Here is a 19,504-nt window from a genome sequence, read left to right as displayed (position 1 = left end):
AGTGAATGAACCACGTATGTCTGGGTCTGTTTCTGGATTCTCCTGTTCCCTTGCTTGATATATCTGTCCTGAGACCAATACTACGCTGTCTTGATGATGGTAGCCTTATAATCAAGTCTTGAAGTCAGGTAGTTTAAGTCCACCAACTTTGTTCTTTTTAAAAATTGATTTGGATATTCTAGGTCACTTGCTTTTCCATGTACATTTTCAAATCAGCTTGTGGAACTCCATAAGAAAGCGTATTGAAGTTTTTATTGGAAATGCATTAAATGTGTAGGTCAATTTGGGGAGAATTGACATTTAACTAAATTGAGCTAATCCATTAACATGGTATATCTCCCTGTTTTAAAATATCTTGTTTAGAATTTTTTAAAGCATGTTTTCAGTTGCAATATTTTGTTAAATTTATATGTAAGTCTAATATTTTGTTAAATTTATACTTAAGTATTTTTTGATTTTGGTGCCATTATAAATGTTTGAAATTTCAATGTCCAGCTGTCTCTTGTAGCATATAGAAACAATGGATTTTTGTTTATTGACCTTGTAACCTGCCACCTTGCTAGAATCACTTATTTCGCGTAGCTCTTTTGTAGATTCCTGGTGAGAACTAACATTCTTGTTGCCTGTCTTAGGGCTAAGTATACAGACTTTCATCCTGCTGTATAATTTTAGCTGTAGGTTTTTTGTAGATGGCCTTTATCAGGTTGAGGACGTTCCCTTTCTGTTCCTAGTTTGCTGAGAGTTTTTATAATGGATTGACGTTTAGTTTTGTCAAATGCTCTTTCTACATCTAAGGAGATATTTGTATAGTTTTTCTCTTTTATTTTGTAGATGTGGTGAATTCCATTAATTTACAAAAGTTAAACCAACATTATATTCCTACGATAAACCCCATTTGGTCATTGTGTATTATCCTTTCTTTAGATTTCTGGATTTGAATTGGTAACATTTTGTTAAGGATTTTTGCGTCTCTGTTCATGAAGGGTTTGGCTTGTATTTTTCTTGTAATGTCTTTGTCTGGTTTTTGTATCATGGTAATGTTGGCCTTATAAAATAAGTTGAAAATGCCCCCCCGCACCCGCAATTTTTTGGTACTGGTGTCATTTTCCCCTTAAATGTTTGGTACATGTCACCTTGATACTATCTGGGCCTGGAGTTTTCTTTGTGATAAGAACTTGAATTCTTAGTTAAGTTTTTACTAGATATAGGCTTATTGTGGTAGATGTTCATCTCATTGTAGTTGTAATTTGGCTGTTTCCTGATGGCTAATGATGTTGAACATCTTTTCGTGTTGGCCATTCATGTATCTCCTTTTTTTTTGTTTTTGAGGAAGATTAGCCCTGAGCTCACATCTGCTGCCAGTCTTCCTCTTTGTGCTGAGGAAGGCTGGCCCCGAGCTAATATCGTGCCCGTCTTCCTCTACTTTGTATGTGGGACGCCTGCCACAGCATGGCTTGCCAGTTGGTGCCATGTCTGCACCCAGGATCCGAACCTGCGAACCCCAGGCCACCGAAGCGGAATGTGTGCGCTTAACTGCTGCGCCACCTGGCCAGCCCCCCATGTGTCTTCTTTAGTGAAATGTCTGTAGAAATATTTTATCTGTTTTTAGTTGGGATGTCTTATTATTGAGTTGGAAGAGTTCCTTATAAATTCTGGACGTAAGTTCTTATATGATTTGCTGTTATTGTCTGGTTTTCAAAGGTAGAGTTATCACTCTTATGCAAATATAAAATGACTGTAGAGGATTTTATCTAATTCATTTATTAATAAGGGATCCAGTCAGATTTTAAAACTGATTCCACATATCTAGTAATTTTTTATTGTCTGCTGCTCATTGTGCATGATAGGTTTTAGAGACCACTGTGGTTTTTATCTTCTTCTGAAACATGTTAACTTTTATCTAACAGGCAGCTAATTGGATTGAACTCAAACTCCCACTTTAGTTTAATCTCTGCTCAGTTCTTTCAGCATAACAGATTTGGTTTCTCCTGGAAATTTTGGACTCTCCCCAGTATTTGTACACTTCAGGGTTCTACCAAGGATTTGGGGAGACCTTATATGCAGATTTTTCTGTGTGTGTGAGGAAGATTGTCCCTGAGCTAATGTCTGTGCCAGTCTTCCCCTATTTTGTATGTGGGATGCTGCCACAGCATGGCTTGATGAGTGGTGTGTAGTTCTGTGCCCTGGTTGTGAACCTGTAAACCCCGGGCTGCCAAAGTGGAGCTTGTGAACTTAACCACTATGCCACCGGGCCAGCCCTTCTTACATTGCAGCTTTTAAGACTGCAGCTTTCTGCTTGAGTTCCACCTACTGTATTATGTGATCTGGGGAGTACCCTTAGTTGAAAAGCAATATAAAAGTGACTCTTACCTAGTACTTTCTTTCAGCTTTCTGTCTGCTTTTATCTCCTCCCAGTGCCTTCAAATGGTGGCATTTCATATTTTGTTCAGTTATAATTGTTTATCTGTAAGGGCAATAGTCTAATACAGGGTAGTCGGCCTTGACATTTTTGTTGACTTTTCAAATAGTGGAGCTCCTTTTTAGTCTTAAAATTGTTACTTAGCCATTCTCCTGGATTTGCTGTCCATCTTTCCCTTCTTTTTCCCTCAGTGTTTCTGCATACTTTTGGGCCCTCTCCCCTTTTTTTGCATTCAGAAAGGCAGCATAAGACTTAGAGAACATATTAAAGAATATTCTCCAAACCTTTGTCGTCTCCAGTTAACTTTCCTGGTTATTTCTTCTAATGAGGCACTGGAAACCTACTCAAGAGTTCAGATTTTTGAAAGTGAAAGGAATAGATTGATTTGGTTGGCAAGATTTAAAAAGTGTTTTCCTTGCTTCTAGCTCTGTTTTAGAACTCTTGAAGGGCAGAGCCGAGGGATTGGTAAGAGCAGCTAATGCTGACCCTCAGTGGACTTTCTGGTTTATTTGTTAAAGCTGGGGGCCTGAGGCTGTTAGCCCGTATCTGAATATCAGCTAAGGAGGAGTGCCTCCTTGGAGATTCCATAACTGAGTTTTTAGATTTCCCAACTCTCTGGTATTCTTTTTCCTCCTGTACTGGGTGGGGAGGCATTCAGTGGGTGGCTGCATTCTTTATCTGTTCCTTGCTCTGACCTGGGATAGCCATCTGGGTCCATAGTGGAAGGTTGTGGTACATGTGCCTTTGGTCTGTCCATCTTGCTTTGTAACTGCTTTGTTTTTTAATCTTCTCTTGAGCTGAGTGATCAGCTTCAAGACTGCTAATTACCTGTATGAAAAGCCAATGTGTTTTTCTGTATGTGTCATGAAGAGAGAGGATAGTATACTTCTCATTAGTGCTTACAGTTTGTGTAATTTGATGTCGTACTGACAGACGCATCATCCTTCACTTTCACTGCAATTTTGAATGTGAAAGCTTCCCTGTTCACTCTCTTTAAGCTTGGGGATTGGTTTTGAAGCTTGATTATTTTCTTCATCAGATTTTTGTAGAATTTAGGGGAAAAACATTCTCAGAAGTTCCTGTTGCTTATGTAACAGCAACTAAATGTTTTTGGGCAGCAGATTTCAGCTGGCGGATGTTAGCCTGTGTTTGTGTAGAAGGGCGTCCGTTCCCAGCTGATTCTCAGGCTTGTAAACATTTCCATTTGGATGTGGGTAGGAACATGTTGGTCCGTTGAGTTGCTTTACTTGTTGGGTAATTAGGCAGCTGACTTTTTCTGTAGGCTGTTACCTACTGCTTTGGAAAAACAGAATAGGACACATCTGTAAATTAGTCTGTAAGTTTTGGGGGAGATGAAACAGATGAATGAGTTTGCAGAGAAGCTTTGAACAAGCGTATGTCTCTGCTTTCCTCCTCTCCCTTCAGTTTTTTAATTAGTGAAATGCTACTTCCTACACCAAGCATTTTCTACTTGAATGAATGAGAACTTCTCTTCCTTCTCATCCTCACTGTGTTTAGTCCCCAGCTCACAAAATCACCGTGCCTCATTGATTTATACACCTAAGGTACCCAGTGTTTCTGCATGTGGAATTATGTGTTAGAGATGGGAGGAACTTTCACGATTGCCTGAGTCAGCCCCTGCCATTCACAGTATGAGAAATGGAGGTCAGGAGCTTGTGACAGATTAGGAGATGCAGCACTATAGTGGTCTAGAGGTTAGGAGCGTGGATTTTGCAGTCAGATCTGGATTCAAATTCTGGCTCCCACTATTTACTAGCTGTGTGACCTTAAACAGGTACCTTAACTTAAACTTTAACCATGAATCTCTTCATTTGTAAAATAGATTAATGTGAGGATTAGCAGGGTACCTGGAACAGAGTAAGTAAACTCTTTTATAAGTACCAGCAAAGATGATGATGATGATGGTAATGTCCTTGTAGTTGGTAAGCTGTAAGATGTCAGAACTATAGAATTCAGGTGTTTACTTTTTGGATGAACAAATGAGAAGAACATCTCTTGAGGCGAGAAACAGGAGGTTGTGACTTACCTGTCAATGAGGTACATGTACGTTGTGTGATGTTGGAGAGTATGAGTTCTGAAAGGCAGTGAATGCATTTGTTTACCACCTGGTGTATTTCCAGGGTGTGCTTGAGAGAGAGAATGAGGGAGGGAGGCATAGTTTTTAAAATGCCCTTGGTTGAGGTTCAGAAATGGATTTCAGATGCCAGGAAGCAGTTGGTAACAAGAGGATGAGATCAGTTGGTATAATTGGAGCTAGCTGATAATCCTTTTACTCTGTTCTCTGGACATTTACAGTGTTCCTATTTCTGTACAAACATATGAGCTAGAAAATGACTAGGTCTCTCCATGGAAGTGTCCTGTGCCCCGCTGGGGAGGGAGGAGCGCAGGGTGGGGAGAGTGGCATAGAGCCAGCAAGCAGTCAGTCCTCAGCCTTCATCTTTCCTGAGCCTTTTCTTGTAGTCGGTACTGGGGCAGTTTTGTTCTATTTAAATGTTTCTGGAGATTATTTTAGAATGTGATCTTTGGTTGTACCAGCGTTTGGGAAGGGTAACAGAAGGAAAGAAAGAGGAATGAGGAATATATTTTTAAAACCATGAACAGAGGTGGCCTGCAGCTTTACCCTCCCGTGGGAGAGGCCGAGACTCTGTGGGCTTGTGGTTTTTACCCATTGCTACTTCCTGCTGACAGAGAGCCGGCCACAAAGACACCTGTTCCTGGGCCCACGTTTGATAGTTGCAAACACGCTTTTCGTCTTATTCAAGTCACTTAGAGGGAGAGTTGCTATCATGGAGGTTTTAACTTTAAACATCCAAAGTGGTGGTTATTTGAGTGGGCTCTTAAGTATTCTGCTATCGCTGCAAGTAAGGAGTAAGGATTTTGTTTCCTAGTTGTTTCCCATCTTGCATTACTGTTTTTTTCCTGTTGGTTGTTCCAAGTCAAGCGTGCCTGTTGGCTGGGGTGGTGTCAGTGAAAGACAAAGCATATAGGACGTCTGCTGTGCGTCACCGCCTTACTACAGTGCTGCACGAGTTTATTCCCCCTCCAGCCCCACTCAGAGGCCAGTGAGCAGTGACTGTTTCCTTCAGAGGAGAAAGGGCTGATAGCTAGCAAGGGGCTGGGCTTCATCTCCCTCCTCCCTCGTGGCCGTCTTACTGTGGCCACCGCAGTCCACCATTCGTCAGAGGGCATGGCATGTTTAAGGCAGGATCAATCACTTTAGCCATCTCACATTTTTGGGGCAACCTTATTAGTTCTTGGGTCTTTCAGGTCAGTCTGAATTCTGGCCATCTTCTAACCACAGCTAATCAAGCTCTGAACTGACTGTTTGCTGTTGTGGGGGGTGGGGGGGCTGCTGTGGTGCCTTTTTAAGTTATGTGGAGGATCAGAAAGCCAAGATCTCCGAGCTCTCCAGAGAGTTCATTTGGACTATTTATAGTTTGTTGTTTTGTCCACAGTCTCTATCTAGACAACACACTCAAATATTTGTTGAATTGAGTCCTTTCCCTTTGTTGCCTTTCCTGTACCTTCTGTGTGCATGCTTTGCATCTTCTCGCCTCAGCCCCTCGCACATGCTTGCTTTCTGCATGGCCTGGGCTCTGTGGAGACAGATGCACACTACCTGCTCCTTGCTCCCAGTTATCCAAACCTGCAGAGCGACAGTTTGACTTTTAGGACAGTATGCCCGAAAACCTTGAGTCTTTTTTCCCTAAATTAATTTACTTTTTCATTTCAAAGATTCTCAGGAAAAGTAGCCAGTTGAATTGCTCCTTATGACCAAATTATTAGCACCTGGGTTGTTCTATAATCATGTATTGATCTTATGAAACACCTGTATGTGTTTTTTGAATTTTGACATGTTGTAATTTTAAAGGAAAAGGTACTGTATAGTAGATGCCTGACTTTCTCTGGCTTAAATATGGTAAATATTTGAAGTCTCACGTGCATAGTAATATGCTCTGTTTCCACATTTACTAGAAGCAGCAATCATCATTATGCATTTCTGTTATGTGCCATTTGTCTCCTCATGCACAGCTAGAAATGCTAACATGTTTTAAAGCAACAGGTCTGTAGTTTTATGACAGCTTTGTTTTTTAGCTTGGTTCAAGTGGGGAAATTAATTTTCCGTTCATGCATCGCATGATGTTATTAATGTATGGGGCCCTCTTTTTCTATTAAGAGAAATTCAGAATATGTGAAATTCAGGGAATAATGCCTCAAGTTTTTCTTAAATCTGTCATTTCTAATTTCAGAACAATTGTAATATCACCCAAAGTTAGCTTGGCAATAACTTTTTAATAATTGGATGAAAAGCTGCCTCTTTAATCATTCTTTTAAATCCATTTTCAATGAATTGATCAAGGTAGGAGAATTTGCAAAACATTAGTTTTTTTTAACTTAGTAGTTGATTTTAAACTCAGTTGAGATCTAATCTTACCAATTATCTTAGTATTGTCAAACACTTGGTATGTTTGTTTTATGAAGCAGTATGTCTGAATTGAAAGTGAACTATCTTTATTAATATCCTAACAGAATAGTCCTCAACTCTTGTAAATTGCCATTTTCAAAATGCGTGGGTACGTCCTCCTCTGCCTGGATGCATCTGAGTGCAGATTCAGTTTCCCTCGGCACCACTGACATGGTACTCGGAGACGTTACGGCGGGACACCTTTCCCACGTAGCAGGACTGAGAAAGAGTTCTGTCATTTCAGAACACTGATACATTTTGCCTTTAAATAGCTCTAAGTTCTCTGCTAAAAACACTAATCAAGTTATAGCAGGTTCTGTACCATGTATGGCTCTGTATGGGATCTAGACTGTTAGAAGTGGGGATGAGGATTTTCCGGTGCTTCTAGCTGACTGATCCTAGTTTGTTTCCACCCAAGACAAATTTATCAGTAATTTTTTCTAATACTCTGTTCAGTGTGTGTTATAAAGAACAAGAGTAACCTCCCAAGGATAAGTCAGGCCAGGGATGTTTTATGAATAGAATTTCCCCTTTAAAAATAAAATTTTTCATTTAAGAAGTTAGTACAATGACATTTTACTGTCATTTATTATCAGTATTTCAGAACTACTGAAAATATTGGAGTTTCTTTGACTCTGTAGCATTTTGATTTAATTATAAAATATGCAGATTTATTTGAAGTCTTTATTGCTCAAAACTTTCCCCCCAATTTTGAGATGCTTAAAAAAAAACCCAAAACTGCCACCTCTTCTAAGTTCCAATGTCATTGTTCTCAAGATGTTAATTTAAAGACAGTATTGGAAAATCATAACATTGAAGGCGGTATTTATCCCTGGGACATGAGAACCATTTTAACAATTTATAACACTGAAACCTTTCTAGCATCTGTTTCTAACACCTCTTTTCCCCGCCACTTATGGGAATAATCTAATAGTGCTTTTGTCGTGTAACGTGTCCAAGAAGGTGGGCTGTGTGTCACAGTGAAATAATTTCTAAGAGATACCACTCCAGGCCCTGGGATTTGTCCGGGTAAGTTCATCCGGCTCAGTAATGTCTGCATTTGTGTCAGAGCCCACTTGCCTATATTTAGTCTTTCCAAATGGTTTGCAGTTGGTTCAGTCCATTGGGCTGCTTGCTTTTTGGATGCTGCAGGTTGGGGAAGATGAAGGAAGTTTAAGGGCTTGAATTTGGCAGTCTCTTTACCGGATATCTATTTTAACCCCTGCTGGTTAATTTACATAAAGCCCAGCTGTGTATGAATTTTTGTAAATTTCAAGTCTCTTATTCTTCTTACCATAGGGATAAGAATGTCAGCACTTATTGAATTTATGGTCTTGCTCTCCTGTGTCTGGACCTCCTGGCAGCTCACAGTTCCGTTTCCTTTGGATAACAGGATACAGCTGGCGGCAAAATTCTCACCTGTGGAATAGCCATTTGGAGTTTTCTTCTCCATATAGATCTTTGCAAAGCAGCAGAAACCATTTTTTACAGGAAACCACAAGCCTGTGTTAAACACCAAAAGAGAATTGAAATAACATGTGCATGTGTTCCTCTTCCCAGAGGGACCAAGCGTCATGTGAGAGCCTAAGTATAGCGTGAAGCAGCTCTTTGCCCTCGTCTGTGCTTTGAGATTGTCCAGTTAGAGGACGCTGAATTCCCCCACTCTGGTCCCTGTTACCTCTCTGGCTGATTGAGCAAGTTGGTCCAGGCTGGATTTCTCAACACTTGGCGGGATCCATACTACCTTTAATTAGAGTAACCTTCTGGGACTAGACTGATCTTAGATATTCTGATTTTGATTTTGGTAGACGGATTTTTGTTGTTACAGCTGTAGCTGTGGATCCTTTGCCATCAAATGGTACAGAAAAGCTGATGATTAATTTCTTTCTCTCACGTTCATATGAATCAAGTATTTCTTCAGTATTTATTGGGTGCTCAGCACTGTGCCAGGAGCGGTGGTAGTGTAGAGGAGTGCTACAGAAGACATCTGCAATGTGGTAAACTAGAATAAACAAGGGGAAAAGGCAATAAGAAAAGAAATAAAGGAGAAAAAAAGACCAGACGGTATGTGACATTGCTGATGGAGTGGTTTAGATTGTCAGCAGTAATCCTATTAGCAGAATCAGCAAGGGTGGAGGGCATTATCATGAGCAGAGGTGTGAAGACTGGCCTGAGCATGGTGCATGCAGATGACGTGTGCAGGAGCTGGGTGGAAGATGTGTGCGGGGGAAGGAGCGCTGGATGGGGCTGCATAGACAATGCACTGAACACTGTTCCAAGGCACCAGAAGGGGTGTTAGGGGCAGCCTGGCTGGCTTCCGAGAGTTCATCAAAGATAAAGGGCATATTTAATGGAGTACCATATCTGTTGGGGTCTACGTGTCCCTCATCAATACCCTTTATTTAGAGTTAGGGATCAGTCCAGTGATTAGGATGGTCCAAGAGACATGGGAGTTGAATGTGGTGTGAAGTTAGTGCTGAGATGGCTGGTCACGTGACTCACACCAGGCAGTAAGAACAGGAACTTAATTTATGGAGTATTTTCTTATCACCACTGCTGTGTTAAACATTTTACGCACATCTTTTATTCTTATTTTCACATTTTACATATGAGAATAAAGGTTGGCAGTTAAGAAACTTGTCCAAGATAATGCATCCAGAAGTGCCAGAGTTACAGCTCAAATCCTGGTCTGTCTCCTTCTCTGACTTAGGTTGCCTTTCTCATTTTTGTCCTTACATTCTTCTCTTAGAGGTTGTTAAAGAATTCTTAAATGCTGGAAGGGTGTCTCCAGTCTGGATGAAGACTCCTCAATCATCTGTTCCTTTAATATCTTCATTCTGTATCAAAGAAGCTTCTGGAGAATTGGTGTAAAATAAATATGATACTGGATTTTTAACAAAGGAGATGTGGAGAGCGTCATCTCTGTTGGCAGCTTCCAGTCCCAAGCTGCCTGCGTGTGTGGCCCAGGGTGCAGGCTTCCACTTCTAAGCCTTACAGGTTGGAAGCTCTAGAAAAACTAAGATGGGGGTTCAATGTGACCCAAAACTGTGATCACATTTTATTTTTAAGGTTTTTTATCCCTTTCTTGAATCAAGGCAGATCTTAGTGTCATCCCCCAGAACTTCCTAAAGAAAAGAGGTTGGTACCCCAGAAGAGCCTTTCCAAAGATTGCTTGCTACTGTGTAGGCAGAGAGAGAGTTACAGAATGAAAACTGCATTTTAGGGAGGTTGAGTCAGAGGAGCAAATGGAGCGTGGGGATGTTTGCTCAAGGCACTAAGGCCCTGGCCCTCCAGTCTAGAAGCAGAGGCACAGAGACTGGCAGAGAGTCCTTGGGGAAGTGGGATGATGTGGCTGCTTCTGGGACCCCTTCTAATTGTAAGGTCCTCTGGCTGACGGATTTGGCTGGGGTTTGGACTGAGGATTCCAGGGCCTGTGCACATGGGTTGGGAAGCCAGACTTGCCTGCTGCACCTCAGGGAAGCTGTGGCGGGGTCTGACGCCTGGCCATATTGGTTGTGACCTGTAACAGATACTTGCTCTGTCTGGGTTAGGGTTTAGGTTGCTTGATTACAAACTTCTTCCAGTGCTACTTTTTGTGAATCTTTGAACCTGCAATTGTGAATGAACAGAACTTTGAGCTTAGCTTAAAAGGAAAAGAAAAAAAAAAGAAAAAACAAAGGTGGAGATTTGTTAGTGCCATTGACATTATATGGCTGTAATTTCCTTAGGGTAGAGCTGTGTCACCGTGGTTTGTGTGCAGTCATGCATTGCTCAGCGCTGGGGATATGTCCTGTGAAGTGCATTGTTAGGTGATTTTGTCATTGTGCAAACATCATAGTACGTACTTACACAAGCCTAGATGGTCTATGGTACTAATCTAACGGGGCCACCATTGTATATGCCATCTGTTGTTGACTGAAACGCCGTTATGCAGCACATGACTTTATTTTCTTCTGTTTCCTTTCCTTGGTCTCTGAGGCCAGGCAGCTTTGAGGTACGTGAATGTACATGAGTGCCTCTCCCGACTCCCCTCCCATCATCCCTTGCTTGCGCCTCTCACTTATCTGTGTAAGTTGTTCTCAGCAACTCGCTGTGCTGCCTTGTCTTTGTACATGCTGTTCCTTCTGCTCTGTGCTTCTCCTCCCATGTCCACTTGGTCAGTCTTGCCTCAGGGTTGGCCTCCTCCAGTGAGCTCTGTCTGGGCCTCCACCTTCTAGAGAGTTTAGTGTTTCTTGCTGATCCTTGTAACATTTTTGTTATTACGCTTATCATACTGTAATATAATTACCTGTTTACATGTATATGTCCCTTACCTAATTGAGAGGGGCCGTGTATTATTTGTCTCTAAAGCTCAGCAACTGGCTGTATGTGGAATATTCTAGGGGCTCAGCAATATGAGGAGATTCTCTCCCATTATTGAGTCTTTTTGTGCCAGACAGACATTAGACACATATGTAAAGAAAAGGGGGCCCTAAGTACTGAACAGATTATGGTGTACTCTCCCATGTGAATTTCAGAGTGAACTCTCGATGAGTGTGACAAAGCCAGAGTTCTGATTTTTAAGGTCAATTTCTTTAGTTATTTAAATTAATTGATTAATTATTGTGATAAGAATTGTGATTTTTTAATTCCGTGATAATTACTTTATTCATGTGCGTATGTTTGCCTTAATTCAGCATCATTTGGTCTATTGGGTAAGCCAGCATTGATAAAGAATAAATCCGAAGAGTGAATATGGATGTTAGTGTTTATGGTTTTTGTTTTAATTTGCCTTATCCTTTTGTTTTACTGCGAGTATCTCCTTGTGTTGGACTCTTCGTTCTGGTCACGTCCTACCTACCTTCTGTGGGCCCTCCTCCCCCCTCACTCCAGTTGTGACCAGTACTTTGTTTTTTTCTTGGTGGGTTTTGAGTACCGTGTCATGTGATGGTGGCACAGAGCAAGGCTAACTGTGCCGTAAGAGAATCAGACACTCGTTATGGGTTTCATCGCCATTGTTACCCAGAGTGTGGGCCATGATTCACAAGCAAAAACATCCCCAGCTCTGGTCTCCTGATTTGGACTCGTTAATGGTGGAAGGGGTGGGGGGCATGCGAGAAGCTGCATTACTTAGCAAGGCCTCCAACTGCTGCTCCTGTGCACTGAGGTTTGAGAATCACTGCTTACAGCTAACTGCTCAGTTATTGATTACTGCAGCTTTAAACGGAAGTAGTCAGCTACCAGGCTCCTGTAAGATTTCCTCAGTCTGTTATTCAGGAAGTATACTTGGTACATGTAGTACTTTATATTTTTTGTAGAACTTGGCATCCTCCACAGGAAGAGCCTGTTCGCTCCTTGTACCGTCCTCCTTTTCTGTAGTTCAGAATTCCCTGCTCCCGCTCCCGATAGGGCATAACGCTTTTATAGCTACCGGCCTACACTCCTTAGGAGTGAAGGAAAGCGTCTTTGGATCCTGTTATTTTCCTTGAGGAAGAGCTGAACATTGTTTTACAGGAATCCAGAGTGTGCATTGTAATTTCCATGTTAATCTTCACCCCCAATTTTTGTGGGTTTCAAAGGGTTTACTGTAGTCCAGTTTTAGCCAGGTCCCTGGCCATGGAAATTCATTTGAAGCACCTTGTGCCGTAGAAGGGCCCTGCAGGGAAAAATCCTCTATTTACACTTGGCTGAATCTCAAACAGCTGCCCTCCTCTATTGGGCCTGGGGGTGGTTTGCACATCCTTTTTGTGGATTTGGAAGCTTCCCTGTTGTGAATGACAAAAATCATGTCAATGGAAGTGATAGGTTCCTCCGACCCAGACAGCTGTCTCCTTAGGAAATGGCCTGAGAACACCAAGCTAGCAGATTCACGAGTGTGCAGTTTGCAGTGTAATTCCTCATACGATGTTGGGGCTGGGATTTTTCCCCCTCCTCTTCAAGGATGTTTCTTGAAGAGGAGAGCTCCTGTTAAAGGCTTCTCTAGTATAATGTGTGGGTGTGGCTCAAGAATAGTGAGTTGGTTTACGTTTACGTACATATGGGTGCAGGTAATCTTGTTTTAATTGCCTTGCCTTTATAAGCTCTGGGGAGCCTTACTAAAGGTTGTAGATTTCCTCAGTTTGCACATTTAGGAAAAAAAGTCTTTTTATTCATTTCCAGTTCAGTTGTGATGCATTGAATGACGGGGGACTTAAAAAACAGATGTGCTGTGTATAATACTTTCTTCTTGATTATGAAAGTAATATCGTTCATTGTTTGAATAGTTATGATTAAGAAACAGATCATTCAGGAATGAAAATTCCCTCTACTTCCAAGAAATATGTACACTTAACGTTTTGGTATTTGTTCCTCCACATGCTTTTCAGTGGTTATTTTGTTATAATTTAGAATTGTAATTTACCCACCGATATGTTTTAAGACAGAAATGCATCTCTGGGTACCATTTAACCATTTACAGTTTTCAGAGTATTTTACTTGGAGTCTCCATTGAGACTTAGAAACTCTGCCAGGAGGAAGCAGTGTGCTTAAGCACTTTGCTTGGATTGTCGCTTTTAATTCTTCACTAACTCCATAGTGTAGGCGGGAGTTACTACTCTCTTTCTGCACGTACGGAGACTGTGGCTCAGACGAGTTAACTGAGTTGCTCAAGGTCGTCTAGCTAATCAGGAGAGAACTTGGGGTGCCCACCCATTTGATTTGATTTCTTTTCTAGAGAATATTTTGCAGCACCCTATGACTTCCCTGTATTGAGAAATCTTCTTTAGCCGAAAATATCTTTGAGACCTATAAAGCTGTTGAATGGGAACACGCTGCTTGTTTGGCTTATTAAGAGGTATTTTGTTAGCTTTCGACCAGGAGTTGGCACTGAGTCTAGCCTCTTGCCTCTTTTTGTGAATAAAATTTTATTGGAAGAGAGTCACACCCATTCATTTACATGTTGCAACAGAGACCATATGACCTGCAGAGCCTGAAATATTTGCCATCTGGCCCTGTACAGAAATGTTTGCTGACCCCTGCTGTGGACAGCAGTTTCTGTGGAGGTCTATAGTTGTTTTCTAGCTTCTAAGGTTTTGTGTTGATTTGCACAGGCGCATTGGTTGGTGGAAGTGCACAGTCTGTGCTCCTCTCATCAGCAGCACCCTGAGACTTCCTACGTGTGGGTGTTGTGGTGGAGTATAGATTTACATAATCGAGACAGCTGCGTTAAAATTGGATGAGTCTTATTTTGACATGAAGTGAATGTGTTACTGTTATACAATAGTAAACTATTAAATTTGTTTTCTTTCAGAACTTTGAAATAAAATGGAAAATGTGGGAAGAATAAAACTACTTAATTACTGTGCTTGTTATTATTTCATACCCCTCAAATTTATGACTTGCCAGAACTCCAGCAGGTTACTACCGAGTGGCAGATTTGGTGAACATACCTAAAACCACATTATTTCAGTCTGTGAATTTTGATGTTTCCTTTTTTTTCATAGTCTTTCAAATGGTACACAGCCATTACTGTCCCACTGTGTCTGTCATGGGTTGTTCTTGTGTTAGATGAAAGCAGCCTGGTAAACTTGTGAACCTGCTCCATGTCATTCACTAGTTACTGTGTAAGGAAGAAATGGTAGGGTTTTCTCTCTTAAAATTCCGTGATGAAATCATTGGATGAACATAGTGCATTTATTTAATTTTCCTTTGGGGAAAGTTTGATAAAAAATCTATTGACAAAGCAAAGACTTTAAATTGGTCTTGGAGTATGGGTTTGGTTCTTAAGTGTGTTTACTCTGCCCCAAAGACTGCCTTCCTGTCAAAGGCTCCTTCCTTAAGAACACAGTTCAAGTAAAATAAGCTTGTTTAAATGTGTAGAATAAGTTATTTACATTATTTGTAGCAAGTTTTTTGATGGTTTAGCATCAGAACGCTGAGTTCTCAGTTTTGGGGCGAGTTTGAGGGTCTGGAACACCTTTCACCTGTTACCTCTTACTTGCTTTTGTCATCTCTTTCAGTTTTTGGGTGAGTGTCATCTCAGAGAGGCCTTCCCTCAGCACCATATTTAATACGGTATCCTCTTCATTTTCCATTTCCTCTTTTATTTTTCTCCGTAGTGCTTATCACTAGTGAAAACCATTTAGTCTGATGTTGTATTTAGCTGTGTGACTCCTAGAATGAGCTCTGTGAAGCTTCTGTTCCCTCAGTGCCTGGAGGAGGATGGTGCCTGGCACGTTGTATACGCACAGAGATAGTTGAATTGAAGTCAGGGCGAGTCCATATTGTCTGTAGAATGAGGGCTAGAGGTAGGGCAAGTCAGTTTGTAGATTGAGATCATTAGCAGGAAATCCTCTTATGCTGTGGGGATAAAACACATGTTTGGGCATCAGACTGGGTTTGAATCTGGACTTTTCCACTTCTTGACATTGGTGTAAAATAACTTAATCATTGAAAGACTCAATTTTTCACCAGTGAAATGGGAAAATAATATCTTCTTATGGGGATTAAATGTGATGTTGAATGTAAAGCTCTAGAAATGTTAGTCCTCTCTTTGCCCTTGTGTGTCAGCACGGAAGAAGCCTAAAGGTGAGCTGAATTTACCAATCTCTTGCTTCTGGGGTCATTGCCTTGATGACATTTGACAAATTTATTCTTTCAATAGCCTGTGTTGCCAGCATAACAATGACCTGTCCCTTTGACCAATGTGCGAGGACAGACGCTCTGTCATCCCTCTTTAATCCTCATACCAGAGCAGCTTGGTTTTGCCTGTGAAATATGTTTTAGGTGAGTTCATAATTCTAAACAGTTTAGACGGCGTCAGCCCTTCCTTAGGGCCATGTCAGTTTTACCAGCTTTTCCCTCCAAACGCAGCGAGAGCCTCTCAGGTCATTTGATGTTTGTGGTCCTTACATAGTCCTCCTAAGTTTCTTGGCAAATCAGGAGACATCACAGGGCAAGTCACTAGTTTGTCTCCATAGATTTTTCCAATCCTTATGGAGCACCAAAGGTTAATTCCTGTTTCAGTTTCCACTGATAGCTCTTCTAGCTTGTGATGACAGGAGCACGTCAGAAGTTAGTTAAGGCAAATTGGTTCCTAAATTTATAGGTTCTTTCAGTCCTTTGGCCCAGGCAAGTCTGAACAGGACCTGGAAAGCCGATTAAAAACCAGTGAGCACAGTGAGCTTTATTTTAAATTAAATGGATATTTAATGCATTGAGAAAGTTTTCAAGCGCTTCAGTCTTTCTTTTTCAGCCATGGCTTGCTATCTGAATCTGATGGTCTGGAAATCTTTACTTTTCTACTAAAAGAGTTGGTTATTGCTGTACTTCTCAAGTTTGGTTTTCAGTGTGGATTTCTGCAGGTGATTTTAGCTCCTATGGGTACAAATCATTAAGTGGAAGCAGGCAGGAAGGAAAGCGTGCCCTGAGCTAGGAAGGCTGTTACAGAGTGGGGGTGAACCAGAGAATGAATGAGGGTGGGCCTGGAGGTAGTCAGTCGGTGTGGGGGAGCCACTGAGCTGCCAGCATCCTGCTGCCTTTGTCCAGCAGAACACTTGAAACCTGGGGCCTGCAGCTGGTTGGGGATGGTTGGGTTTTGGAGCCTGGTTATAGATTTTTTTCCCCTCCAAGTGTGTGTCACCTGCCTTTTGGGTAAGCCTTGATCTCAGACTTAGGCAGCCTGACCAAATTGGCAGATCCCTGAAGATTTTAATGTTGAGAGGACTCTAAGTTATGCTTGGTCGGTAAGGCATTGCTCTTTATCTAAACAATTAGTCATTGGTAACTTATGGTTTATGCTGATTGAATTTCAATTCATTGTTAGTTTTTTGTGATCTGGCATAACACAAAGTATGAGATTTTATCTATTTTTTTGCATGTATGAATGACATTCCTGTACTGTTGTTTATATATAGCTGGTTAGTATGTGCCTTAATTTGATCTAGTACCTCTTATACTTAAATTCAGGGTGTTTGGCAAAGCACCTGCCATTCTGAGGTCCGTGATTCTGGACCATGATATTTTGGCCTAGGTGAAGTCCTGGTCAGATCACCAAGTTAAACTTTTAAGAACATACTATTATTAATATTCACGAACATATACAGTCCTGGAAGTCTTCTCTAAAGTTCTTCATAAGATTGTTGTGAGAATTTGTTTAGCGAAGGTAACAATAGGGAATTCAGCTATTAGTTTTGAGGAGGGTAACAACTTGTAGTCGTTGGAGCCCAGCTGTCGCCTCCCTCCTCTGAGAGACAGAGAGGAGGAGAGGTCTGGGGGCTGTCTGCCACCCTCCTTTCCCCTGAGCTCCCTGGAGAGACTGGGAGCAGGCCCTGGGGAAGCGGTGTTGTCAGGTTGAGAAATTAGATAAAAAGGTAACAACATACACTGTTTTTGCTTTGGCAGCTGCTTAAGTATCCTGTTGGTTGTTGAAACTGCTGTGACAGTGAAGCTTTTTGTCTGTAGTTTTAAATCAGAAAATCTTTCTCCCCACTTGAACAGATTGAATGTGGGCTACAAGGAATTCTGCAATCCTTGTGACCTTCGCTTTCCCAAACCTCTAAGGAAAGCTGGGGACACAGTCATCTCAGACTTCTGATTGCACTCATGTAGCTGTGGCTGACATCCAGGACTTTAGGTGGTTTTCATATTGTGACAACTTTTAATTTTATTGTCATTTATTTCCTTTGTTCTCATTTATTTCTTCCATTTCTATTTCAGTGTCCTGGGTCATGAAACTTAATCCACAACAAGCTCCATTATATGTGAGTAAATCGCGAGATTTCTTTTTTATTTTGTACTTATCTGTGCTGTTCACTTGTTCTGATAAACTCACGAATCACTTATGTGATTATCAAAGGAATTTTTAACCATCTATACATGAATTTATTGACTTCATACACTTTAGAAATTGAATTTGATTTAGTAACTCTAGCTCGCTAATAAATGCATCATACTGAGCTGAGAACAAATAATACTTGTAGGACTTGGGAGGTGATGTAGTCAGAGTGGTGAGAGACACGTACAAAACATTACATTGCCCTGCACCGTGATCCTGTGGCTTCTTATTTTTATGCAGTGCATTTCTGTAAAAGTAGTCTGAGATCTCCCTGCTGCCATTGTGAGTTACCCCGTGTTGCAACTAGGTGGCACTCTGTCATCGGCAAGAGTGCTGCTTAATTAGGACTTGCTGAAAGCCGATATCATCTTTCTAAAGTGAGGGAATTATAAGAGGAAATGGATCAGGGAATTGATCAAGCCTGGAAAAGGTAGGTGACTCTAGGTGACTCTTCGTTGTGTTGTGAGAGTGAATTAGCTGAATCGGGGTGGTGAAAAGTGCCTGTTTGAGGAGGAGCCAGTGTGGAGGTGTGGACAGTTCGAGCTGGGAGAGGCTGGTGGAAGTTGGAGGAGTGTGGTCTGGAGAAGGTGAGAAAAATGTCTTTGATGGGACTGGACTCGAGTCAGGCCCTGAAGATTAAAGAGCATTTAGTTGGGTGAAAAGTCCTCAGAATTTGTTCGAGACAAAAGGCGAGTGGTAGAGGGATGAGTGGCAGTGAGCGTGGTGTTCAGCGAGCGGTGGGTGGGTGGAAAGCCTGGCCCAGCTGAATTGTGGTAGGGAGTAATGGGAGGGTAGTCTGAAAAGGTGGTTGAAGCTCCATTGTGAAGACAGACAAAGGTCTGGGGGCATTATTTTGTCACCGCAGAGGAGCCTTTGAAGGCGTTTATTTTAAATCTGCTGTTCATTTTATGCATTTATTTATTTTAAACCATGCAATGTTAATAATAGTCTTATACCTTTCTAACATAGAACATTCATATGATCACTCTCCTGTGTAGATGATTTTTATGTTAAATGTAACATCAAGAAAAATATGTGTTCTTAGAAGATATTGTATGAAATTATTTTCTTTCCAGACTATTTCGAGACAGTTTATGTTCAACAGTAGGTTTGCCTGTGAACTGAATATCTTAGACTTTTAAAAACAGCTTTATTGAGAAGTAATTCACACGCAATAAAATTCACCCATTTAAAGTATATGATTCAGTGGTTTTTAGTATATTCACAGTTGTGTAGTCATAACCGTTATCTAACCTCAACATTTTCATCACCCCAAAAAGAAACCCCCTACCCATTAGCGGTCACTCACCATTCCCCTCCTCCTCTCAGCTCCTGGCAACCACTTTATCTGCTTTCTGTCTTTATGGAATTACCTGTTCTGGAAATTGCGTATAAATGGAATCATACAGTATGTGGCCTTTTGTGGCTGGCTTCTTTCACTTTAGCATAATGCATTTAAGGTACATGTTAGAGCAAGTATCAGTGCTTTGTTCCTTTTTATTGACAAATATTTCATTGAATGGATATACCACATTTTATTTATCCACTCATCAGTTGATTAGGCATTTGGTTTGTTTCTACTTTTTAGCTATTATGAATAATGCTGCTGTGAACAGCTATTTTTTCTGTAGGCATATATTTTCATTTCTCTTGGGTGTATACGTAAGAGAAGAATTGTTTGGTTACGTGATGCCTCTTTGTTTAACATTTTGAAGAACTGCCAGACTGTTTCCACAGTGGCTGCAGCATTTTATGTTCCCACCATCAATGTTGAAGGTTGCAGTTTCTCCATATTCTTGCCAATACT

The 19,504-nt window shown here is 41.2% G+C and overlaps 1 protein-coding gene across 14 annotated transcripts in view; it reads left to right on the top strand.

The window, feature by feature from the left end:
- The window catches only part of AKAP13 (A-kinase anchoring protein 13), a 326,473-nt gene that overhangs the window by 72,313 nt on the left and 234,656 nt on the right, over positions 1-19,504 (top strand). For all 14 annotated transcript variants that reach the window (XM_070495797.1, XM_070495782.1, XM_070495794.1 and 11 more), the window contains exon 2: positions 17,580-17,623. In XM_070495797.1, coding sequence (XP_070351898.1) covers positions 17,591-17,623 — 33 coding nt within the window. In that variant the 5' untranslated portion in view covers positions 17,580-17,590. The remainder of the gene's footprint in view (positions 1-17,579; positions 17,624-19,504) is intronic.

Source organism: Equus asinus, chromosome 2, assembly GCF_041296235.1.
Source record: "Equus asinus isolate D_3611 breed Donkey chromosome 2, EquAss-T2T_v2, whole genome shotgun sequence".
Taxonomy (NCBI): Eukaryota; Metazoa; Chordata; class Mammalia; order Perissodactyla; family Equidae; genus Equus; species Equus asinus.
Note: the sequence above shows the minus strand (reverse complement) of the source record. Positions and strands in the feature narration are given on the sequence as shown.